Source organism: Ciconia boyciana, chromosome 14 (genome assembly GCF_034638445.1).
Source record: "Ciconia boyciana chromosome 14, ASM3463844v1, whole genome shotgun sequence".
NCBI classification, from domain to species: Eukaryota; Metazoa; Chordata; class Aves; order Ciconiiformes; family Ciconiidae; genus Ciconia; species Ciconia boyciana.
Window position 1 is genome coordinate 284,841 of NC_132947.1, and position 25,190 is coordinate 310,030.

The 25,190-nt window shown below is 53.3% G+C and overlaps 1 protein-coding gene across 1 annotated transcript in view; it reads left to right on the forward strand.

Annotated features, from left to right (window-relative positions):
- The window catches only part of CDH22 (cadherin 22), an 87,783-nt gene that overhangs the window by 25,859 nt on the left and 36,734 nt on the right, over positions 1-25,190 (forward strand). The window contains exons 2-4 of the mRNA XM_072879385.1: positions 2,274-3,235; positions 8,287-8,581; positions 19,581-19,700. Of these exons, the coding sequence (XP_072735486.1) occupies positions 3,011-3,235; positions 8,287-8,581; positions 19,581-19,700 (640 nt within the window). The 5' untranslated portion in view covers positions 2,274-3,010. The remainder of the gene's footprint in view (positions 1-2,273; positions 3,236-8,286; positions 8,582-19,580; positions 19,701-25,190) is intronic.

Sequence of the window (25,190 nt, forward strand, 5' to 3'; positions counted from 1 at the left end):
TGGCAGTTGCATTTACCATGTACAACCCATTTGTACTCAGACTTTGGATGCATCTGGAGGTGTTGCCTGCAAAAGTGCTGCAGAGTGGCAAGGGCAGAGATGCTGGATAGGGTGTTCTTCCCACACTTACTGTTTGCTGTGGGTGCTGGCCTGAAGCCCTTGCTCTGGCACAGCTTGTGCTGTTCAGTTTATTGACATCTCTCGCTGTCTGGGGAACTTGCTCCAAAATAGCCACAAATTTCCCAGATGTGAGAAATTGGAGAGATGCTGTTTGTGGCAGTGGTGTGCTATGTTTTGTTATATGTGTCTTCTATATATCCCTGTAAGCGTGATAAACAGGTTTGTATGTGTCCTGTTATTGTGAGTGTCTTGCTCTGAAGTCTGCTGCAAGTGGGGCAGCCTCAGCCCTGTTGCTCCAGAGTGGGGACCTTTATATCTGTGTTTGATCAATGACAGCTGCAGTTACTTTACCCTGTGAGACTTCTAACAGTGGGAAGGAACAACTCGGTCTGTCACCCATCTCTACAGGTCATCTTGCTCCCCTAGGTATAGTCTCGGATGTTAAATATTTTGATGTTTGATGATAGGTATTCTCACCAGATTGGCAAGAGTAGCTGGCCCTTCAGGAGGAGTGTCAGGAATGGCTTCTGTGTGGGGAGGCCTGACTGCAAGAGGGAGTCATGCCATTGCCAACAACCTTACATGGCTGATGCGGAGATCTCTTAATAACAAACCGTCTGTCAGGGAAGAGGGGTGGGGAGGAATGTTAGTGCTTCTGTACTGTGATTGCTAACATAAAAATACACTGGAGACCCTGTGCTCCTTGGAGCATGAAGTGCCCAGGGCTTGCATATGTGACAGCTGACATGTGCATGTGTGCGTGGAATATAGCATGTGTACATGGAGGGGGAAAATGCATGTGTACACCCAAATGATGCACAAATATGGACAAAAGAGAGCACCAGTGTGTATGAGTGCTCTTAGCTGTGCATGGGATGCAACATGAGTGTGAGCCCTTGTGCGAATAGATTTGTGCACATTGCATGACATGCTACTTGTGAATCATGAATAGGCAGTGCAGGATGATGCCTGCCACTAATGGCCCATGTTTCTCAGTATTTGTCCAGACAGGCAAATGCAGAAATGACAATGCAGCTCACTGGATGCTTTGGGAAACTGCCCTGTTGGTGCGGTCACACTAGGAAAATGGCAAGTGCAAGGAAGAGCTAGGGAAATATTTGCTAGCTGCCCTTGCTCTGAACTGCTAGGGCTGTTTAGAGTCATGCAGGGGGCTGCGCGGAGCACGGCACAGTTCCCCTTCTATGGGGAGTAGATGGCTATCTAGTCCAGGATCATCCCCCTTTCCATTCATCCTCTTTCCCCCTCCTATTTAGAGTAACAGATGACAGGAGATTAATTCTGCAAACTGGTGAAGATGTGCATGTTTCATGAGCAGTTCTGGCTGTGGCTGGTGTAGCAGAGCTCTGGTGGGAGCTCATTGTCTTGGTACAGGGAGAGATGGATGCTGCCATCCCCATCTCCTGATCAGGCCTCTTCTCCCCAGGTGCTCACTGAATGCAATCTACCCTTGGCCACAGGTCTTGTGTCTTTATCCTTAGTGCCTTGTGGATGGCTTGAAGCTTACTCCAGAGCCGTTTCTTAAACTGTTAGCTTTAAAGTCAGCCAGGTGGCAAGTCCTGAACAGATGCTTTTCTCCTAGCCCATGGCTGCAGAAGAGAGATGCAAGGAAAACTTCTGCCAGGAAGACTAGCAGCAGTGGCTGGCCAGCCAGCACCTCCCACTGTCAGGCGCTGGCATCCCCCAGCACAAGCCTTGTCCGTGCGTGCAGGACTGGTGTGGTCTGGCCCTGTGCAGAGGCAGCAGCAGCTGTGCAGTGCTGGGGGTGCTGCCTACACGTCTCCCACCAGCGCAGGTAGCGATGACTTTCTGCCGGCAGCAGACCTTGCTCCCCTCGGCAGCCAGGGCAGCATGGTGAGGAGGTGCCCTCAACAGTGGGGCTCCTTGTTCTCCAAGTCCCTGCTGGAGCAAATGTCCATAGTGATGAGAGCTCTGCAGCTTGCTGCCCTCCCTTCCAAGGTCCCTGCTGTAGCAGGACCTGTGGGTCTGGGCTCTGCTGTAGGGCACCTGGGACAGGGCAGGGTGGGAGATACTGGCCAAGGCTGCAGAGGCAACGGGGGGGGGGGGGGGCGGCGGGCGGGGCAGGGCACGGAGCCATGGTCTCGCACCAGCACTGACACCTTGGCCTTTTCCAGGCTCCTGGGGATGCTGCGAGCTGCCCTGCACCTCCCTGCATGAGCCAGCAGTGGATGGAAGTGACCGGCATCAGCAGGGCAAAGGACCCTTCTGCAGGTGCTGGGATGTCACCCCCCTGAAGATGGGAGTTACAAATGGGCTGTGAACCACATGTGCGGCACAGGCACCTGCACTGCCAGACCCCTCGCGCAATACTCCGGGGCCACCACAGGACAGGCAGACGTTGGCCGCAGCAGCTCATCCTGTTAACTCCTCTGTGAAACCATACGTGGAAAAGCTTCCCTTCTCTTCCTCTGAATGACGGTTGCGGGTGCTCGTGCCCCACACACCGCTGTGGAGCTCCCTGTTCGCTGGCAGGGTGGGCAGCAGGCTGTGTGTGACCCTGCTCCCCAGCAAGACCAGCGGCAGCCAAGCACGGAGCCGTGCAGCTCTGTCCCTGGGGACAAATGCCAGCTGCCAGACTCTTCGCTGGAGACCCAGGAGCAGCCTGTGAGGCACCAGCACTGACTGCTCCTGCGCTAGCAGCGGGCAGTCTGGGACGCCTGTTGCCACAGATGTGACTCCAGCCTGCTGGGACAGGAGTCCTCCAGCTGCAGGACATGACATGCAGCAGGGATGGGGATGCTCTGCATTGACCAGTGAGCCCCACGCTGCTAGTGTGGACTTTCCTCGTCTTCCCTAAAGGATGCTAGTTGCCTGTCCAAAAGCTACTGCTCATGCAGCCTCCTAGAGTGCAATGGCAAAGGGTCTGCAGGGCTTCTCGTGGACCATGCTGCTGCTGTTCTGCGCCATCCAGGAGCTGGGGGCCTGGGCCATGCACACTTCGGTGGATGGCCCTGGCCTAGGGCAGCCGGGGAACCCTGCGCTGCTGGCCAGCGGGCGAGTGAAGCGTGGCTGGGTCTGGAATCAGTTCTTTGTGGTGGAGGAGTACACGGGCACGGAGCCGCTGTATGTGGGGAAGGTAAGGTAACCCTATGTCTCCATGGGGCTGACCAAGCCAGTGGCAGAGCAGGGCATGCTGGCAGTACAGTTGAGCGTGGTGGGGGAGAGAAGGCCTGCATGAAGGTTGCTCATGGGGACCTCGTTAGAGAAGTACTCTATGTACTGGGATGGCAGGAGCCCAGTCAGTCCCTGCTGGGGAGTGGTGAGGTTAATGTGCTCCAGAGACTCTAAAGCAGTAGCACACCAAAATTCACATCTATGTTCTTCCAGTTGTATGTTGGGTTCCTGTGGTGTTTGGGGTGGGTGCAAGAAGGGGTGCGGCTCTGGGTGTTGTGGGGGCAGTGGGGAAGGCTCAGCCCCATCTCTGTGGGAGGACCTGCTGGGCTGGAGCAGATGTGCAGACTGGGCTGGGCCAGCAGGGCAGGCATCTGCTCATGCTGATCCCTGCCGTGTCTCGGGAGCCAAAGTGCTGCTGTAGCACCAAGGGCCTTCCTGCCCCAGCAGTTGCTGCCATAGGTGTAACCTTGACTTCCTGAAGATGGTCCATCCCTGGTCCTGTAGCCTTTCAGCATGGGGATAATGTGCTGGGTTCTGTTTTGTGGCCCCTCCCTGTGGCTCCCTCCTAGTCCTGGAAGGACTGTGCTCTATTGGACCTGCAGGCTACAGCAGCTGTTTCCTAGCTAATTATATCTGCAGACTGGGGCTGGCAGAGGAGATGTCCCACTCTAGTTGTGGCATGGAAGTCCTGCTCTTGTTTGTGGCCAGAGCGAGGTTGTTGCAGGATTTATGTATCTCAGGCTGACCTGCATGATGTGGTATGGAAGGTGCCTGGTGTGGGTGTCCAGGGCTTGGAGGGACCCTGAGGGCCAGCACTGGTGATGGAGTTTTCCCAGGGCTTGCCAGGAGCTATGCCCATCAGGCCTGTACTGCGGGCGCTCCTGGGTGCCAGCTGGGAGCTGCACTGTGTTACTGTGCTGCTGCCAGGGCCAGACCCTCGCTGGGCTTTGCACAGGCAGTGGCACTAATGAACTTCCAGGGAGAGGCACTGCGAGGTTTCAGGCTTCTTGTAACCAGTGCATCCTGCTCTGCTGTGAGGTGTGATAGCGGTCACTGGAGCACGCTGGTCTCCCCGTGCTGGAAAAGCCCTGATCTCCCTCTGGCAGTCTCCCTTCTCTGCAAGGGGGTGGCTATTCATGCTGTCCTGGCTCTTGCTGTTGCTTGTACGCCCTGTGCAGAGGAGTGCCAGCAAACCTGGAGCTGCTGGCAGATAACAGTGCCTTGCTGGGCAGGACTGGGTCTGTCCTTGGGAACTGCTGGTGTGACCTCCTGGGCATGGGGAGGCTGGACATGGACCTCTGCTCCTTGGTGTCCTGAGGCTGAAGGAGCATTTTGCCTTGGGGTTGCTGGGCTTTGTTCTTTTCTGGGAGCTGTGGAGAAGCTGCCCTGTGGCTCCCATGGGTCGGGAGGATGTGTTATTTGTATATTGATGAAGGCAGTGCTAGCTGTTGGGACCAGTCAGAGGAGTGTGCTGCAAGCCAGTTAGAGCTGGCCCTGTGGGGGCATGGGCTGTCCCCAAAGGAAAATGCCCAAGAGCTCATGCAGCAGGGCTGTCTGATGGCCTCAGCCGTCTGGTCATGAGTCTGGAGGAGACTTGAAAATGGGCTTTTGGCTAGGGGCCAGCTGGGATTTCAGTGGTGATTTGTGTCCATTTCAGCAGACACTCAAAAGCTGCACTCCTCTGCCACGACGCTCAATGCAGTTACAGCTAATTCACAGCTCCCCTGGGAAGCGACTCGAAGCATCAGGCCCTGTCAAACTCCAGAGGTAGCCTAGCAACCGCCTCATCTCCAAAACGAACCCAGGAACCTACAACTAACCCATTTTACAGCCCCTTTCCGCATCATTCACTGCATCACCCACCCCGCTCAGAATAAACAGCCAGACTGCACTGGAAACCGTTCCCCGTGAATATTGCTCCCAAGGGCTGAAAGCAACCCGTGGCTGGGCTTTTCCCTGGGCCTGGGAGAAGCCGGGGTGCCCCGCTGGGGCAGCCAGGGCTGGGGCAGCCCCCGGCTTCCCAGGGCAGTGTGCCAGCCCTCCTGGCCCAGCCTGTGGGTCCGGGAGCCTTCCTGCACAGGGGACCCGTGGCTCCCTGCGGTGTAGCTGGGGCTTGCCCTTTGTGGATGCCTCTTGCACACCTACGTGTGCTTTTTGAAGGGCCGATACCATTTCCATAAAATCTGGGTTCTCTAGCTAATCCTTCCTCTGAACTGTAATTTCCCCTGAGGCTGCTGTCAGTTTGATGTGGATTTCTTTGGGTTTTTTAAATAGAATTATGGGGTCAGCACTAGTTACAAACTTCTGCATGTGGACAGATCTATTTTAGATAGAGGAGGGGATTAAAGGGAAAAAAGCAGATTTAATTAAGTTGCTAATATTTAAAGAAAATTGATGAACTTGGGCTTTATGAGTTGGAGCAAACAGAGTGTGCCTTTATTATGGGCTAGTTTTTATTTGATTTTCTTTCTTTTCCAGCCCCAGAGTCATTTTTTATTTGTGTATCTGTGCTTTCTGTTTAATTGCTTTTAATAAGGAATGTGCACTTCTGTTCACATTTAATTTTTATTTAATTATTAGTAAGTAATTAATGGCTTCGTAAAATTCGCGGTTGTAGCCTTTTAGGACAAGGAAACTATTTTCCTGTTTAACAGATTGAACAGATCAGCCTTTTGTCCACCTTCCGGACAGCCCTGGCTGCTGGGACACTCCTGTCCTCGACCAGAGGAGCTGAGCCGCGGGCGGGGGGTTCCCTCTGCGCCTGGGGCACAGCGCTGCAGGCAGCCCCGGGGCTGGAGGGAGCTCGGGGGAAGGCGCAGTGGGGCCCGGGGCCAGCACGGGTCTGCGCTGTGCCAGGGCCGCCCAGCTTTGCCCACCTGCCGTGCCCGGTGGCGGCGGTGGTCCCCAAGCCTTCATGGGAGCGTGGTGCTCCCTGAGCCTGCCCGCTGTAAGGGCGAGGCCGGGCAGGAGAGAGCATCCCTGAGATGTGGTCTGGGGCTGTGGCATCTCCCCTTAGATGTCTGTAGTCTGTTATCCGGCCCTCCCCCATTAGTTGTTGTTCAGTCAAGCAGCACAGATTTAGCTCTTTTAATCTTCCCTTGTAAATCAATCTCTACAGCCCCTTGAGCCCAGGCTCCATTTTTCTTCCTAGCGTTCCCGTTTGCAGGGATGCTGGTGTCTGCTCCGAGCAGTCAGCGATGAGCAAATATGTAAAGAGGATGTGCTGAGAGCTCAGTGTGGCTCTGGGAAGAGGTGCTGGGTGGTTTATCTCTGTCCTAATTATTACTCATGAGCCTGGTGTTCAGCAGAAAAATGTGTGTTTCTATTACCTGCGCTGTACAGACCAGGTGCACCTTTTTCTTTCCGAAAAGCTTGATCTCTAGTGAAGTAGTAGTGAACATTAGGGAGAGGATTATAAAGTGGAGGGGGCAGCGAGCTCTCCAGAAGCCAGCGGGGAGGGCTAGGGCAGGATGCTTCTGCAGACCAGGGCAGACATCCCTGTAAGCACTTTCCGAGAGGTGCTGCCCTGGCAGGTCTGCGACCAAGCTGCCGCAGTGGTCCCAGAGCACTGCTGGGCTCACAGCCCTGCTTGCTAGCTGAATGAAGGTCTCCTTCCCAGGCAAGCCTTGGGAGATATTTCAACATGGGCAGTAATATGTGAATGTTGTGTAAAATGCATTAGATTGTCTAATGCGTGGGCCCCTCACTCATGAAATAAATATATAAACTGTATCTAACAAGACAAATATAATGAAGGCATAATAAAAAAGAGGCAGCTCTGGTATAAATTCTTGCTGGTAGAGCTGTATGTCTGAAAGGTGGATTATAGAACTGCAGTTTGGAAGATTGAATGGCCCATAAACATTTTCATATTTCATTAGCCAATTAATGGACATCTTTTTTCTTTTTTTTTGGGGGGGGGGACATGACTTTGCTGATTCTAAGCAGAAATTGTAGGAAGCAAATGAAAGCAGCTGATGAAACCTTTCCAGGGGCCTGTCCCGTTATGGATTGTCCCAATTAATGCCCATGCTGCTCTCTGTCAAGATGCATTCTGCCTGTCCAGTTACTGTTAATAGATTTCTCATAAGTGGCTGGATTGTAAAAACCTCATAACTCAGTTTAATGCCACCAATAAAATTATCTCTGGATGTCTGGCCTGGATTCCAGTCAGCTCCTGGTCCATGCGGAGCTGCTGTTTACCCTTTCTTTTCCTAATTTCAAACGTTGTCTTAATTGGAAAATGAAGTGGGGATTGGCTACAAAAGCATCTTCCCCAGGGTCTGTTTTTTATCCTGAATAAAGGCCTACTTTACCACATTCTCCTGCAGGCTTTGCTCAGATGGGGGCTCTGGGTGTGATGTTGTGAGGGGTTAACCCCCCCACTACCTTGCCACATAAACTCAATACAGATGTGCAGCAAGTGCGTGAGCTCTCAGGCTGGGACACTTGTCAGCACTGACTGCCCAGAAAATGGAGGGTGGCTGTGGCTGGAGCAGAGCTGGCAGATGAGGACGGGCTTTGGGCAGCTGGCTGGGTAGATGGGGACAGATGCTGGTGGTGAGCTGCCTCTACACCCCGGTCTGCTGTGCAGCTTGGGAGAGGTGATCCTATACTGACAGGGTCGTGGGTCCTTGGCCACAGGGAAGCCTCTTTTTCTGGAGTGCTATTAAATTGTCCCTCCCTTTTCCAGCATCTCCTAACCTTGTACTGGTGGGCTTTGTCCCTTGGTTTGTGGTGTGGGTGGGTACTGGCAAGATTTGGGATCTGCCGAGCGTATGGTGGCATAGGCAGGACTGAAGTTCCAGTTTACTGGGCCTTCCTCCATGCACGGGCATTGTTTGATGGTGCTCTGTGCTGCTCTCTAGTTCAGCAGTAGCAGAGGGAGCAGACAAGCATCGCACAGGGACCATGGGCACCTTGCACCAGGGGCTCCACACCCACACGGTCTCAGACATGGGGGCACAAGCGTGGCCCCAGCCTGCTCCCACCCTCTCCCTCTTTCCCTGGCAGATCCACTCGGACTCGGATGAGGGGGACGGCTCCATCAAGTACACTATCTCCGGGGAGGGCGCAGGGACTATCTTCCTCATCGATGAGATCACAGGTGACATCCATGCCACCGAGCGCCTGGACCGGGAGCAGAAAACCTTCTACACGCTGCGGGCTCAGGCCCGTGACCGGCAGACGGACCAGCTGCTGGAGCCTGAGTCAGAGTTCATCATCAAGGTGCAGGACATCAACGACAGCGAGCCACGCTTCCTGGAGGGGCCCTACATCGGCAGTGTGGCTGAGCTGTCCCCCATTGGTAGGTCTCCTGGGTGGGAGGAGGTGGGCTGGGAAACCTGCGTGCCTCTCCTGTCAAACCTTGAGCCCACTGTACCCCGCAAAACCGCCTGCAAATCCCAGGGATTCAAGCTGAGACCAGAGCTAGGGAGCCAAAAGAGAAAAATAAATACGGTGGCTTAAGGAAAACAAGTGAATAAATCCTCTGAGCTGATTGCCAGCCTGTGACTGAGCGCTCAGTCTCAGCCCTAAGCTGTGCCCTGGAGACAGGTCGTGGCGGTGCCAGCTGCCCGCTGTGCATTTACCCTTGTTTTGCACAGCTCCCTCGCTCCCAAACGCTGCGGGGGGCAGGGGGGACGGACTGAGCCCTTGCATGCCGAAGGGCTCACGGCTGCCTGTGGTTCAGATTAGCCTGAGTGGGGTTTCTCCCTCTCTGCCTGCCTGTGCCCCAGCCCCTCCTCAGGCCATCCGCTCTGTGCTGCTCTGCAGCCCTCCAGAGCCCCGCAGCTGCCCAGCCATCCTCTTGTGCATCCCCATGCAGCACTGCCAAGCCCCTCTCGCCTGGCTTCTGGCCTTCCTCTGAGGGGCCAGGCGTTGTTGGCTGAGATTGGGGAGTTCATGTCCCCTGTGACAGAAGTGTGGCTTCCCTGTGTTACCATTAGCCTGCCCATCCCCTTGCCACCAGGCATCTTTTAAGTCCATTGGTGATCAGCCTTGCTGAAGTGCTGAGGGCCAGGCTGGGACATGTGCCATGAGGCTGCATGAGTCCATACCGCAGGGATGGTGGAGGGGGGCAGTGAGCTTTGTGTTCACCTGAGTGTCAGGAGGGGTGCAGGGAGGTGATGCATGAGCTGCAGTATTGCTGCCCTTGCTCCCTGCGCTGGCCCAATGGTGGGTTCCCATGCTGCTGAGCACAGCTCGAGTCCAGGGAGCGTGGCTCGCTTGCTGCACTGCCCAGAATGTCACACCGTTCCCCATCCACATCGGGCTATCTGTTATCCCCCATTGACTAGCCAGAGCGCATAGCAGACTGCACATGCTTGCATGCGCTGCGAACAGGGAACTATAAAGCAGTGTTCTCCAAAGGCTGCATCAAGGTAGAAGACAGCCTGGAAAAGACTGACATCAATGATAAGGCAGGTCCCCAACACTGTCAGCAAGGGGGAGAGTGACAGTGCCAGTGCCAGAGCTCCGGGAGGGAGAGCACCTGGGGCTGGGGGAGCAGGGCTGAGCCACACAAGGGGCTTGGCAGGTCAGGCGAACCGCCGGGTCCTGCTGTGCTTATGCAGGAAGGTCTGGCTGAAGAGGCATCCTGGAAGCAGAGTGCAGAGGATGGTGCTTGGGTCTGTGCTGCCTCAGGACAGAGCTCTGTCTCTCTGTGGTTAATGTGCAGCATATTGTGAGACTGGTGCGTGGCCTCCAGTGGGTACAGATGTACAGGAATTGCCCACACCAGAGGAGCGGCTGCTGCCTGGATTTCTGTTGACAGATGGAGAGCAAGCTCTCCCGAGGCATCCCAAGCTCTCCTTCCTCTTCCATTTACCTGCACAAATCCTTTTCCGAGTCAGAGAGTGACCCCTTGAACTACAGCCATGTGCTCCTGGGGAAATGAAAGACAGCATGTGGGCAGCAAAGCAGGAGGCATCCTGTTCCCAAAGGGAAGAAAGAAATTAAATTAATCTATTTTGCTTGAACAACATTTAAAAAGGAAGGAATTCTCAACTCTGAGTATTAGACAGGATCCCAGTTCTTTGAAAATCACTAACAATTATGGAGCTGCCTGATCAGACTGATGTGAACAAGACATATCAAAGGAGACAGTTTCTATGCGAAATTGGAGATCAGAGGGAGAAAGAAACACGGTTTCACAACATGAAAGGAGGCGATTCCTGCAAATTAAAATACTCAGAAGTTAAAAGTAAAGAGAAGTGCTGTGGATGGCGTGGGTTGTGCTTCCAAGCTGCATGCTCAGAGAGGGGAGCTGGAGCCAAGAGCCTGTTCTGCTTACCAGGCTGATGTCTGTCTGCCTGCGACAACCTTGGAGCTTTCTGTAGCCTGGCCGTCCCAGGGAGCATAAGGGCTCCTCTGTAGCAGCCTAGCCCTGGAGATGGCCCAGCTAACAGGGCAGGGAGAGCTTTACACAGCGTCTTCAAGTGGTGCTGCCGCATGGTCCCCTGCAGTATGAATGCAGAGCTGGAGGGCACCCACATGCTGCTGCTGCAGCAAGTCACCAGCTCCCTCCCGGTTCTCCCTTGGTTTACCAGTGCTTTGCCCAGGAACAGGTAGCACAAGGGACAGGATGGACACATCCTGTGAAAGCATAAACAAGCAAGCCTGAGAAGTAGCTTTCTCCTCAACCCTCTGGGGTTCAGCAGCTACCCTGCTCCTCCACTGTGGCCCTGGTGTGGACACAGAGGGAGATGGGGCTGGTGATGGACCTGGTGTGTGAAGTTCAGCTCCAGCTGCTGTAGGAAGGGCTGAGGATGCAGGACATGGGATGCTGCCTGGGCCAGGGAGGTAAAGTTCAGGACTTTCTTATGAGAAATACCCTGCCAGGCCCTGTTTGTGTGGGAGTGCTCCATTTGTGGCATCAAGGCCTGGTGCAGCTGTGATCATGGCTTTTTTTGTTGTTGGTATTGGTAGTGATGTTTGCTGTCTCTGAGCTGGACATATAATCTCCCCTAGACCTGAGGGGTATTTTCATCACAGTGAATGGTTGAGCATGCCTTGCTGCCTTCCTGAACGTGGATGGAGGTGATCGTCTGTACTGGCCAAGCAGGGGTAGGAAGGCTGGGCAGCTTGGGGAGAGCTTGGATTGGCTATTAATACATCAAGATCAAGGTCAAAGCCTGGGGACCTGCTGGTGAACATGCCTGGTCTCAGCTCCATTTGTGTGCAGATGTTTTCCCGGATCACCAGTGTTACTGGTTCAGCTGTGCTCTCTGCTGGGGAAGGGGCTGTGATGGGGCCACCCCAGGAGGCAGGGCTACTCTCCAGCTTGGAGCTTGTTTATAGGGAGCTGTTCATTCCCTGTCTCTGCTGCCCTGACAGCCCTTGCTCTGTGGCCCAGCCTGAAAAGTAAAGGATGACCCTCTTCATCCTCCCATGCTCCTGCCTTCGCAGACCTCACTGGGGTTTGTGCCTGGGGCTGCCCAAGTGGGTGATTTTTCTTCTCACTCATGGCAGCTATCGGCTGCGGCTCCCCATTCCCTGCCAAAAAGCATAGTCCCAGTTCCCAGAGGTGTGTACCTTCCTGGGGCATAAAGAGGAACAAAACAAATACGGTCAGGTCTGCTCTGTGACAGCAGGAGCAGATCAAAGGACATTATTTGCATAACGAAGGAATACTAATTGGGAGGGAAAGTAATTTGATTTCCTAGTGTCTAAGAGGGAATAAAAAATGAGAGAACTGCACAAACTCACAGAGTAGCTGGGAGTGCTTTGCAACACACCTGTCCCTTGCTCTGTGCTGGGGCCAGGGCAGCACGTTTTGGTAGTGATAGCATATGTGCTGCTCGAGACTCTAAGACTAAGTCAGGGTGGACTAAAGGCCTCTTTGTTCCAGGATCTTGTCTTGACAGTGGCCAAAGTGGATGCTTATGGAGGAGGAGGAACAGCGCATACAGCATGTGTGATGCTCCTCTTAATACCCTCCCAGCCAGCAACCAGTTTCAGCTTGGGGATTTCTTCAGCTGTGGGTGGTTTCCGTGGGTTTAGTCAACTTCAGGGTCTGTCTTCCATGAACTCATCCAGACTCGCTGTAAACCTCTGCAAAGGGAAAGGAAAAGGGGTTGCTATTGCTATCTGATGGATCAAAAATGGCAGATGCAAGATGGTAGGAAGGTAAGGCCAGAGTCTGGGATTTGTAAGGGGCAGAGGTGGTGCCTGGAGCTAACCCCAGCCCATGGAGCCAGGCTGAGCATGTGCTATGCCCCTGGAGGAGTCAGTGTTTTCTACACACAGAGCACAGACCTGAGGCTGGCACTGAGCTCCTGCACTTGGAGGAAGCACATCCAAAATGGAAGTTGACCCAACAGTTTTACCTGGGCTCTCTTGGCATCGCAGGACCAGCTGCAAGAGCAGGCTTCAAATGACTTATCTCTAGAAACCTCATCTGGTCTGGGGCTCCTGGGGCATCAGGAGAAATAGCGCAGCCGCTGAGGACTGTTTTGCAGACAGCAGGACACAGAGCCATCAAATGCCATTGTCGGGGTGCAGGGGAGGCAGGTTTGACCTGCTGCTGTGTGAGGCTGGCAGGGAAGGCAGCTGGAGCTGCAGTGGGGCAGAGGGTCCTCCCTGCTCAGCCCCCCAGTGGGAGCAGGGCCTTGTCCTGCCCCAGGGCTGGCAGCAGCTGTGGAAGGCAATGCACTGGGTGCCCCTGGGCAGAGGAAGGCAGGAGCTGGTGGTGCTGCCTGGGAGCGTTTTCGCTAACTCCCCCTGTGCCCACTTCCAGGTCAGGACAGCCAGCTGCCGTGCATGTACGTGGGCTAGCCAAGGAGCAGTCTGTCTGCAGGATGGGGCCTGAGCTGCAAATCCTGTTGCAGCCCCACTGCTGTCCTGTCACCTCAAGAAGAAACGGTGGGCTAAGATCTTGCAGGCTGCTCCGTGCTGGCACCTGAGGCTCACCCTCTGTGTGGGTACCCCAGTGCAGATCACTCCAAAATGCCTGAATTGAGCAGAGTCTAGTACCAAAGGAAGAGACCGGGAGCTGCAGAAGAAGGTTGGATGAGACCCAGCCAACTGCCTGGGAACTGCAGGAGCTTCACCTTGTAACAGGAGATGCTAAAATTAGCTGTGTTTTGGCCTCCCTTCCTGAGCTCCCTGGGGTCTGCTTAACAGCTGTCTGCCACACACAGGCATGAGCCTAAATCCATCCAGTACATGCTGCCTCCTGCAAGACAACTCCGTTGGTTGCACAGAGTGGGTGTTGCAGCCCAGAGCTTGCTTCTGGGCTGTCTGGGGATCATGCAGAGCCTGGAGTGAGGGACATGCTAGGAAATGTGCATCCTTTCATCAGAGCATCACTCTTCCCTTGGTGCATTTTGCTCTCCTTATTTCTCTGTGTAGCACCAAGTCCAGATTAGAGATGATTTGGCTGTACAGACAGAAACTTGGGGTCGAGCCCTGACTCTAGCACAAAGCTGGCTGAATGCAGAAGTGATTATTGTGAAGAGAAATTGTTTAATCTCCATGCTGGAAGCAGAGAAAAACACTTTGTTTAACATACAGCCAGGACACTTGCAGGCAGCCTGATCTTTTTTTTTTCCTTGATAGAAAGTGCTCAAAATGCATGTGCACATCTGGAAGCTGCTGGGGCAGCAAGTAGTTGGGAGCTGGCGCTTGCCTTGCCTGTTGGTCCTCAGTGAGAACACCCTTCCGTGCTGCGCTCTTGGTCATGGTGCAAGCTCTGAGCCCTCTGCCCTTTACATCTGAGCACCTGCTACACCCTCTCTACATCCAGTCTGCATGTGCGAAGCCCCTAAGGGAACCTATGCCCCCTTAATTTAATGCTTTGGTTTACTCCCCAAGACACCACATTTAACTGCTTGGTGCCAGGGGCTGGGGTGCCTTGTGCAATGAGTTTTGCTGGCCAGACACCCCAAAAGATGTTTCCATAGTTTTGTTTCAGCAATTCCACCACAGCCAGGTTAGCTCCCTCAGGCTTGTCCTGCAGGGCATGAGGGCTCTGCAGTCAATCTCCTCTGGGTCGGATTTGGCTTTCTACCAAGTCAGAATGTTCCTGAGATTGCAAGAAACGCAATTCTGCTCCAGTAATTTTTAAGCTACTCTGGTTTATTTTCTTCCCTGATGTTTCTGGGGTGCATCAGCCACTACATGTGTTGGTCAAGATGAAAGCTGTAAATTGTATTGTTTATAAAATCTCAGCAGCCCCCTGCCCCCACAGCAACCAGGTCCCTGAGGTGAGAGTGCTGCACTCTGGCATCAGTCCAGGGCATGTGGCTTTGCATGACAAAGCAGTCCTCTCAGGGTCCTTTATATCCTGCAGGGCTGAAATGACCATGTGCTGTCCTGGAGCTAGCAGGATCTGCACAGAAAGGTGCTCTAAGCATGGGCAGAGAGTTGTCCTTTGGGCTTAGGCTGAGCTGGAGGTGCAGGCTGCAGCCCCAGAGCTGGTCTGGAGAGCAGCTGGAGGCTCCTACCTGCACCAGGGAAGGGGTGAAGGCTGCCATGAGGAGGGGCAGTCAAATTTAGCAAGTGTTGGCTTTTTCTGCTGCCCGTTTTACCCCTCTGGAGGCCTGGAGCTGGGCTGTAATTCTGTCCCTGAGGAAGTAACAAGTCCTCTTGGCTTGCTTGTGGATTCAGCGCAGGGCGTCTTTAGTCTTGGATGTGTTTGGAGTTTGCCTGTCAACATTTCTTTTAGCTAAACGTGTTTGGAGTGAGTGGCATAGTAAGTGTGTTGCCTCGCTACGATTCAAGGTGACAAGTGGTCTGGAGCCATTAGCCTTCTGTGTGCAGGCAGATGGCACCTCCCAGGATCGCTGAAAGTGGCCCCAGAGGCTCTGGGTCCTGTGGGGAAGGTGGTGACGGATGCTAGGACAGGTCTGCCTTAGTATTTCAAAGGTGTTCTGCAGAGCCCAGGACCTGCAAAGCCCTGTCCATCCAAGCCAAGGCACTTGGGGCTGAGCTGCTGTTCTCCAGGCCAGCCTCGAGGACCGTTCTGCGTGGCAGCGTGCTGCAGTGGGGGCAGCTGAGTGGGGCTGATCTCTGCTCACGGCCGCAGCGGGAAAGGGCCTGGCAGAGAAATGGCTCCTTGACCTCGCTGGCTCCCCGGGGCAGGTCCAGGTGCCTTTCGGGGCCAGCAGGCCCCCTCTGCGCTGCTGATGCTGGCTCCCTGCTGGGCGCAGCAGAGATGGGATTAACCTCCCTGGCCTGTGGAGTCAAGGGCTGGCTGATGTCCCTGGCAGGTCTCCAGAACGGCTCAGGGTGCGGAACGGGGACAGCCCAGGCGGGGCCCGTGGAGCCAGAGGATGGCTGGCGGCCAGGGTCTGTGTCCCCTCCTGCACCCAGCCCCGCGGGTGCTGGACCAGCTGGGTGTCCTGCGGCCTCAGTGCAGGCTGTGGGGGAGGATTGCTCTGGAAGTGAGCTCTTTGTCCCCCTTTCCTCTGGCTCATTAATGTTTATGTAAAATTGTTGGTTTCCTCTGGTTCTGTGGGGTGAGCTGTCCAGGGGAGGAACTGAGGTCTTTACCTTGTTTTACATGTCTAATTATCTCTCTGGATATGAGTTCAGGCTTCCTGGTTATGGGAGGTGGGTTACACAGTACATGATGGATGTTTAGATTTTATTTATCATATCTTTTATGGCTAAGGCACATGCCAGAAGACTAAATAAGTCGTGCATGCTGTACTGGCTGTGGGCAGTGCTATGCTTGGAAAGCAGGGACTTAGAGCAGGGGTGGGAGCCAGTGTTCCTAGGCTTGTCTCCAGAGGAAGGAGGTGATCAAGTTAAACTAGAATTCAAGACCTTTGTTCTTCAGATTGAAAGAGAGGGCAAGAGAAGGGTGGAAAAGGGATAAGGGCGAGGGAAGGGTGGAAGAGAGGGTGCTGGAAAGTTGGACTCCTAGATTCCTGATATCCTATAGGTGACCTTGAGCAGGCTGCATTGCATCTCTGCAGACTAGAAGTCAAGGCACACGGTGGGGTTAATGTTCCCTACCTGCCTGTTGGTGCTCATCTGTTAATGAGATGCTGTGAGAGCAGGTGGGGAAGGGCAGAGCCTTCATCACCTTCAGGGTTGCTGCCTTCAGCCTAAGGGCAGTATGCCATGATCCTGCTGCCTCTGAGCTGAAGGTGCCTTGCTGCAGTGCTCCTCGTGCTGCTTGGTTTCCCCTTGCACCAGAGTGGAAAGCACTGGTCCCAAACATGGGGCTCAAGCCTGGGACCCAGCAGCCTGGATCTGCCACCCCGCAGCCCTGTTGCTCCAGCGCTTGGGACTGCCCAGCAGCCGGAGGCAGCCCCATGGGCCAGGAGTCTCCTGTGCTGGCATTGGAAAACTGAGAGCAGCAACCTGCCTGGCTTGCCCAGGGCATGGCTTAAAATGGAGAAACAAAACCCAGCTCTGGGTGGGCGTGGATCCTGCCTTCCCATTGGACTCTGGCACTAATGCAGTTTTGCAATGTTCAGGTAAATACTGAAACACGAGGAGTATAGCTGTTTGTCTGATAGGGATGAATTAGTAGGTCAATTATGCAATTGAGTGAATGCATCTGGAGAGAAGCAGCATGAGATGCCGAGCCTGATGCAGACTTTTAGTGGTTAGCCCCCCTCTTTAATGATCACTGGGCTGGCACCTGTGGGGTGACAGCACTGAGATGGCTGGGAGGGGGGTTGTGGCATAGTCCTTGGGGCACTTGCTCTGTCTGCATGCATGCAGTCCTGATGCAGGTTATACTGTATACAGGGCAAGTGCAGGCAAATAACTCTGATGGGCTCAGGTAGGTGCGGGTGAGTTTTGGATCTCCTAACCCTTTGCCTCTGAGGTGCCTAGGCAAGAGCAAGTGGTTCTTGGAGCGTGGGATGTTTGTGCAAGGTCAACAGGTTCTGCCTGTGGTGATGATAGGTGCTGCAGGGTGCATGTGCAGGAGCGGGTGCTGCTGTGGACACTGGGCATGGACTCTCAGCTGGTTGCTGCCAGGCTGGGCACAGAAGGAGCCCTACCTGTTGCCAGGGGCAGGTGCTGCTTTTTGTGATTCTCAGACTTTGGCACCTCCAGCACCCCTAGCAGGGCTTCTCTGCTGCAGCTGGGAGAGGGGTGCTTGGAGACCCTGGTGCCATGTACTTTCCCCTCTCTGATCCCTTCCTTCTCAGCTTTCTGATCAGAAGCTTCCCAAGGAACATGCCAGGGTGCCCGAGAGGGGATGTGCAGTGCAGGTGCTGGTGTGGGGGTGATCTGCCTTGGCTCGTACCTGGTGAAAGAGTTGTGTGATGGAAGGCAGGGGGAGGAGGAGGCAGGACAGACCCTTTCAAGGAAATGCAGCAATAGTATTTCTTAAACAGTTGTTTGCAAGGCAGGGAGCCAGTGTTGCTGTGGTGTAATCTGGACGTGCCTGGCAGGGATGCACCGTAACTTCACTGGAGACAGCAAAGCATAAATAAGTCGACTCGAACTAGCTTGTTGCTGAAGACCGATGAGGGGGATTCTCATGTTATCAGCAGAGCTGCAGCTCTGAGAAGATGGCCAGGGAGAATGAAAAGCAACCATGGTAACTGCTCATTTTCTTCAGTGAACACCCTTTCCAGGAGATCAGAAGTGAACTGGACTGGGGGGAGCGTGTGCATCCCAGCTGCTCGCAGCAGCACTGCTTATCTCCACTGTCTTGTCTCCTGCCTGAGTCCAGGCTGGTCTGGTGCAGAAGCGCCCTGGCTGCCTGGCTTGCCTGCAAGCTGTGGGCTTGTGGTCTCCTGACAGGGGAAGAGGAAGGCACCAGGAACTGGAGCTCCTCATCCTCCATCTGGATGGTTTCAGCTCCATTTCTGCCCACTGTGACGTGGGAACAGAGGCTGCTTCTGACTTTGTGTGTACCTCTGGTGTTTGGGAATGTAAAGGGTCTAGCCTCAGATGCTGACAACTAGTGGTAAGCCTGGCTCTGGGTTATTCATGACATGGGTCTAGCCAAGACCAGCCTGTGAGATTGTCTTTGCAGCATATGGGTGGATCCACTGAAGAACAGAAGAGTTTCTGGACCAGAGTGTGGTACCTCCGGTCCTCAGCTGGTGGCACAGCAGCCCTAAGAGGTGTGTGAGGCAGAGCAGAGCTGCTGGATGCAGCAGTAAGCTGTGAAATGCTCTCTCCTGGCCCCTTCAGTTTGGGCTGGTCTTGTGCCCTGGAGTCATCTCTGAAGGAAAACCTACCTTTTAACTGCAGTCATTGCTGAGGGATCTTGTCTGTTATAAATTACTAGCTTCTCTGCTAGCCTTGTCAGCTCTTGGCCCTGGCAGTATCTTGCAGCAGGGAGTTTCCCAGTTGGTTTGATCTTTCCTACGAGCAGCTCAGGGCTCTTCTCCCTGTCCTGCACCTCATCCCACCAGAGAGGTGACTCGTGCCAATGCTTGACCTCCAGGGCAGAGATGCTCTGAGTCTGGTGCTAGAGGTGGAACTGGGTAGCCTGTCCTCACAGGTCTTCGGTCACGCCATCTCCTTTCTCAGAGGTGTCTGTAGGTAGGATTAGGCTTCCCCTCCTTCCTCCCTTCTGCTGTCTCTGTAGATCTCAGCCCCTTTGCTCCTGGCCCCATTCTTATGCCCTGGGTCCTGCTTTTGTCAAATTGAACATGATGTCAAATTAAAGCCATCACAGGGACAGTTGGAGTGAAGCACCCAGTTTAATGAGGCAGCGTTGAAAATCAATAACTTAATTGCAGGCATTTGATGGACTTTTATCCAATATATAGTCCTCCTGCCCTGCTACGTGTAGAGCATGAGGACGGGGTGCTGTGTCTGGCTCTGGGCAAGTGAAAGCTTTGTGTCTGCCTCTGCCCAGCCTCTTCCATGGCTGTCGTCCCTTTGCCAGGTCTGCTGCAGAGATGTGGTGCTGCAGTGTGGATCAGACCCTGGCTGGGAGGTCCCTCTGCAGGCTGGAGGTGACCGCGTTGCTCAGTGCTGACAGGAAAGGGGCAGCTGTGGAGATAACATCTCATCCCCAGCTCCTTCCCAGATGGTCCAGCAGAAGTCTGCTGGGAGAAGAGCTCCCAGCTGTTCAGACCAGTGATCTCCTGGAGAGCAGGTCCTGCCTAGACAGCAGCCCTGAGGTGGCCCAACGTCTGCTCTCTCCTGCCACTCTGAAGGACAAAAGGGGCATTTGAAGTGGTGTCTGGAGTCCTGGCTCTCAGTCTTTTGGGGGGAGGCAATGCTGCATTTGCAACCAACTGTTCTTGTTTCCATCAGCATGTGCGAGTGATCAGTGTTGGCCCCTGCTCTCCTGTTCTGCCAGCCCTTGGCCCTGAGGTTTGCATTGCTCTTCTCACCTCCCTGACTTTTTGTTTTCCTCCTTGTCCCTGCTGCAGGCACCTCTGTGATGCAGGTGATGGCATCTGATGCTGATGACCCCACGTATGGGAGCAGTGCCCGGGTAGTCTACAGCGTGCTGGAGGGCGAGCAGCACTTTACTGTGGACAGTAAAACAGGTGAGCAGCACCCAGCTGGGCTAGGGCAGTCTGTGTGGCGTGTCAGGAGACCAGACCATGGCCACGCGTCCTGTTCAGTGCACGGCTGTGTGCCAGCAGGCCTGCACCTCCGTGCTGGGTGTTGGTGCTGGGGTACCCGTGCCACAGGCATTACTGGGTGTTGGAGAGGAAGCTTGACAGCCCTGCAGGCTGCAGTCTGGCTCTGTGCAGTGCCTGCAGCAGGAGCACCATGGAGCAAGACCTGCAGCTGCCAGCCCAGGGTGCCCTGCCTGCACCTGCACCAACCAGAGCTCCTCTGTGCTCTACGCCCAGAGCAGGAGTGCACCCGCAGGCACATAAAATCTCAGTGTGAAAGGTTTGAGTACTACCAGAGGGGCCTTACCAAAGGCTGCATTGTTATCACCAGGGCTTTGATTAAAGGTAACACTTTAAATTAAGGATCGGTTTATAAATGTTCTATTAATATTTAATGAAAGAACAGTAGAAGCTGCTCCATTCCTTAATAACTTATAATAGAGCCTGTTGTAAAATGCCGCTGTAATAAATCCCTAGCAGATGATGCTCTGACATACTGGTTAGAGTAGACCATAACCAGGAGATGTTGGGGTATATATTCTCCTTGCCTCCCAGGAGTGTGACTCTCATTACCCTTAATGGGAGCCTTGCAAGCTTTCTAAGGAGGGAAGACACTCAAATGCTAATAAGAAGTATTTAAGGCACAAAGCATGCAGTAAAGTACCCACAGTTTAATGAAAAATTGTCAAAGGACAAGCACGCTGGGTAGCTGCAGCTCTTGTTGGAAAGCTGGACAGCAAAGTGTGTGTCCCCCCCTATTGCTGAACCACAGTGACACAGGCTGAGATCAACCCCTGGAGTGAAGTGCCAAGTCTCTGTCAGGCTGACCTGTGTCTGTGCCAATAGATATTTCCTAGGCTGTTTTTATGTAAGTCAGAGGAAAATCTGTTTGGAGGCTCTGGTGTAAGACGAGTGTAAGGAAGGTATGTGTGCCTGAGCCCCTGCATCTGCGTGAAACCATGCGCCTGCTGAAAACCGACCTGGTGCACATGGGCAAGCCAGGCACAGCCCTGTCTGTGCCAGCAGCCCTGGCTGCCATGGGAGGAAAGCTCAAATTTGGTAGCTCCTAAGCACATCTGACAGCAGAGCCGGGGTATGCGGTGGAAAATGACATTGTCTGGACAGAGGCTGGTGTGGTGGCGAGAGTGCACACGAACAAGCTTGGGGCTGCGCCCGCTCCTGGCCCAGAAGCTGCTGCACCTGGGCTTTCTTCTCTCCCAGATTTGCTTTGTTTTACTGGGGGGGGGGATGGATGAACAGTGGGCTAAACAGTGAAAATTCAGGTGTATGTGAGATCCTGTTAGCCTGAGACAGCTTTGTGTGAGTGGAAGCCTGGCTGCTAGAATGAAGAGGGACCACTGGGAGCAAAATGCACAAGCCGGGACATGCAGAGGCTCAGTTTCCTGCAACAACATTAATGCTCTGTATTAAGGCATAAACTAAAATGTGCCCTGTGGGACTGTGGTGAGAATTAATGTCACTCTGGGAATCCTAGCTTCTTGATTCCTTGACTCTTTGTGTCTTAATTCTCAAGCTGGTTGTTTCATACACTGGGGGGGGTTGATTTACTGTTCTACTTGCTTGTGATTCATAAAAGCAAAACTGCTGACAATCTGCAGAAGAGTCATCAGCCCCGCTTGAGTGTGTCTGTTTCCAGAATATCTGACCACTAAAGCAGGTACTGGGGCTGACTCTCCCGTGATGTCTGAGCTGCGAATAGCCTTTTGTAGCTGCCTCACCTGGGCTCCAGGAATGCCACGTGCAGCTCTGCCCATCGGCCGCTTAAGGTGCGGCTGCGGTCTGTCCTGCGCTGCCTGCGTGCCCTGCTGTCAGCGCTAGCCCACGTGGACGTGCTGCTGGGGGCAGCAGGTACAGGACTGGCAGTGCCGAGGGGGGACGTTGTTTCATTGTGTCTCTTTGGTACTGGCCAGGAGCCAGTACGTCCACCGAAGTAAATCTCATCCCATTCCTGCTCTGCACTTGAATAGGTTTTTAGCGTTCCGCATGGGAATCTTGGCCTGACTGCCCTGGGTGGCCTGGCTTCTGTCCTGAGTGTAGGATTTAATTATACATAGCAGCAGCATAACTCTCAGAGCCACCATTGTTATTAATGGCCATAAAAAGAACCATAAAAACCTGGCATGTTACATTTCTTATAATATATGGTAATGAAGAACAATTTGTTTTCCCCTTTTGGTTTTGACCTCCTTCTCCGCCTTTTCTTGCAGGTCCATACATGCACGTGCTCCCTTGCATACCACCTAAGCCCGTGACTCCTTCCAGCGCAGGTTCTCTCTTCTTTCCTTGCCTTTACAACCATCTCTTTTTGCACTGTCCTCCATAGCATGGGTGCTGAATGTACAAATGTGGTTTGCACACTTGAGTACAGGATACAGACCGTATGTAGGTTGCTTAGTTTGTCTCCTGTTCTTGGATGTTACTAGCTGTAGTATTCAGCTGGAATTTTGGATTTGATGGACGTTTCAAAGGCAGACCCAAACCATCTGGATGCCATGCTATGTCAAGTCCTACCACTCAATAAGCCTTGTAGTGTCTCGGACATCTTTTTGGAGGGGGACAAGCAACTAAATGGCCCCACTGGAGTAGTGGGCACTGCAGCGTGGCATTTGCTGGTGTCCACAAAGCTGTGGAGAATTATTCCAGTTTCCGCAGTGTTGAATGATGGTGAAGAAAAAGCACAGCTGATGCATATGAGCTTTCCTTTCCTTTCATATATACCAGCCACTGCCTCTCATGCTTTGATAACTAAGTTTCAGACAGTGAAACAGTCTGTGGGTTTGTGTACCCCAAATCAGGTCCCAGAACAACGTACCCTGCACGTGTTGAAGGTCTAGGCTGGATTGTTTGGTGTATGAGTGGGGAGCTTTGTATGCACAGACTTTGGAGGCATGATTTTCTGTGCCAGCTATGAGAATATCCGCTAGGCTCCTTGAAAGAGCCTGCGAGCATTAGTCATTTAGGCTTTGTGCTGCCTTCCTCATTTGTTCTCAGTTTGCAGATAGGGAGCAGGTCTTTGTCTGCTCTTTGTAACAGGTGAGCTGCATTGCACTGTTTCATGGCTGCCCTGTTCCTGCTGGAGGAGGCTGTGCTTTTACAGTAGTCAGCACGTATGTGTGCTTTGCTGCTTCTGCCAGGAAACAGCCACTTTGCCGTCGGTGGTGGGTGTTGGCTTCCTGAGTGAGTGTGCTCCAGTCTGACTGCAGAGAGCCCCTCTCTCACTCTGCCGCAGGCTGCCGACAGGTTGTGGGGCAGGCTCGCGATGGCAGGGGCCGTGAGCCCCAGCTTTGCCCAGCAGGACGCAGGTTGGGAGGTTTAGTGCTAGTTCCTCTTCTCGCTCCGGGAAGCCTGTCCTCACCAAGATCCTTCTAACTTAGTTTTCAGATGCTGAGATGGGCACAGAGAGAGTACGTGGCTCCCAGTGCATTTACATGAGAGGAGAAATCAGAGTGCATTTTGATTTGCTTTGAAAAATTTTCATGTTGCTTTATATCACCCTGCACTCTCTGTACCTCTGCAGATTATTCACCTTTATAGGGGCAAAGTTGTTCTTCGGCAGGCAGCTGTGCCTGCCTGCTCATGTCTGTTCCTGTGTCCTTTGCAGTGCCCTTTATCATCTCTGGCCAGCATGGCTGGAGACTCGCTGCTGCCTGCAATCCCTGCCCACAGCCTCAGGAGGAAACCTGAAAATACTCGACACCCAGAAGGGGGGCACAACCTGGTGCTCTTGGCTCCAGCAGTCTTGTTCATCCCTTTGCAGGGATATTGACTGCTACAGAACAATCACAGCAGGTAACATCATAGGCCTCATGATATTTGGTGCTTTCCTAGAAGCCCAGCTTGTCAGTTTGGGAGAGTGCATGGGAATCTTGCTTTTTACTGAAAGGAAGAGGTTGTTCTTAAAAATCTGTCATTCTGCTGTATGCAGGGAAAAGGCAGAAGGACTCAGAAGGCTAATTGAAATGCAGTCTGGTATTTATGATGACTTAAAACAGCTCCTGAGTTCTAGAGCCTGTCTCCTGATTTGGAGACTTAGCTGGTGAGGGCTTAGAGGTACTTGTGCCAGGGAGAGCAGGACAAGAAATACTGGCCTGCTGGGATGAAGTTTATGGTTATTTGTGTGCAGTCATTAGTTGTTTCATCCTTACCTGTCAGCCTTGCCCTATTTGGAGACCGACCACAGCCCTAGTCCCAGGGTAGTAAGGGTAAACTGGGAGACGAGTTGTTGCTGGGATCATGCTGCATGCTGATTTGGGCTGATGAACTGTTGGATTTGTGTGATGTGGTGGTGGGAGGCAGAATGTGTTTCTCTGCTGCTCTTGCCAGTTTGTTAAAAATGCTCCTCGGTGCCTGGAAACACAGATATCAGTATGTGCGTGTTTGTGTGCGCTCATGGGTTTATGCAGGTCTGTGTCCCATCCCAGACGCTTATTCACCAGAGCTGTGCATGGGGACAAGGGACTCTGAGTATGAGTGATGAGAGTCTGCGGAGAAGCCACGCTTATTTAAGGTGCTCTTATTAGCAAGACTGAATGTTAACAGTCCTTTTCAGAGACTGGTGCAGGAACTTCAGTTGGTTTGGGACCAAATTGTATGTTTGGTCGTCTTGAGGAAATTGGGGTACATCTACTAATGTGCAGTGGGAATTAATATTAAATGATGAGGGATTTAGCTGCTAAAAGAAGAGACAAAGGAAGGGTAAGTGTGCTGGCCCATCTGTTGGAGCTCACTGCGGATGCCTCCCTCCAGGGCACTGCTGCCTCTGTGCTGGCATGGGCAAAGGTGATTCCAGCCAGGAACAAGCCCCCTGCTAGGTGCTCCTCTCTGAGCAGTGGAAGTAGCTCTGACTCTGCGGGTGCTGCCTTAGGAGCTATGGGGCACACTGATTTGGAAAGGACTTGGCCACCCGCTATGAAAGGTACCATATTAGAAATCCACAGGCTGCAGCATCCCTCAGCCACAATAGCTGTGTGACTCTGCACCCTTCTGATTAACTTTGCTGCTTAGCTTGGTTATGCTGATGCAACCATAATGTTTCCATTTCTGGATCTCGGCTCTGTTCCTTATTTCCTGAAGAGCCATGAACCTCCTGAACCTTGTGCCTAGTACCTTGCTCAGACCGCCTGTAGCTTCTGCATCCCAGATTGTCCTGAGCTGAAGGACAGGAAAGGGGGCTGTGCATGTAGGGCAGATGAAGTGCTGGTTCTTGGGGCTAAGAACCCATCTGCAGTGGACTGACCTCCTCCAGGATGTATGCCTCAAGAAGCACTTGTGTCTTGGCAGATATATTGGTATTTCTATGTCCCTGCAGGCAGCTGTAGGCACAGGTTGAGGAATCTGCAGTCTATTTGGCAGGTGCCTTGCTGCCCCTGGGCTGAAGCAGAGATCTGTTTGCTT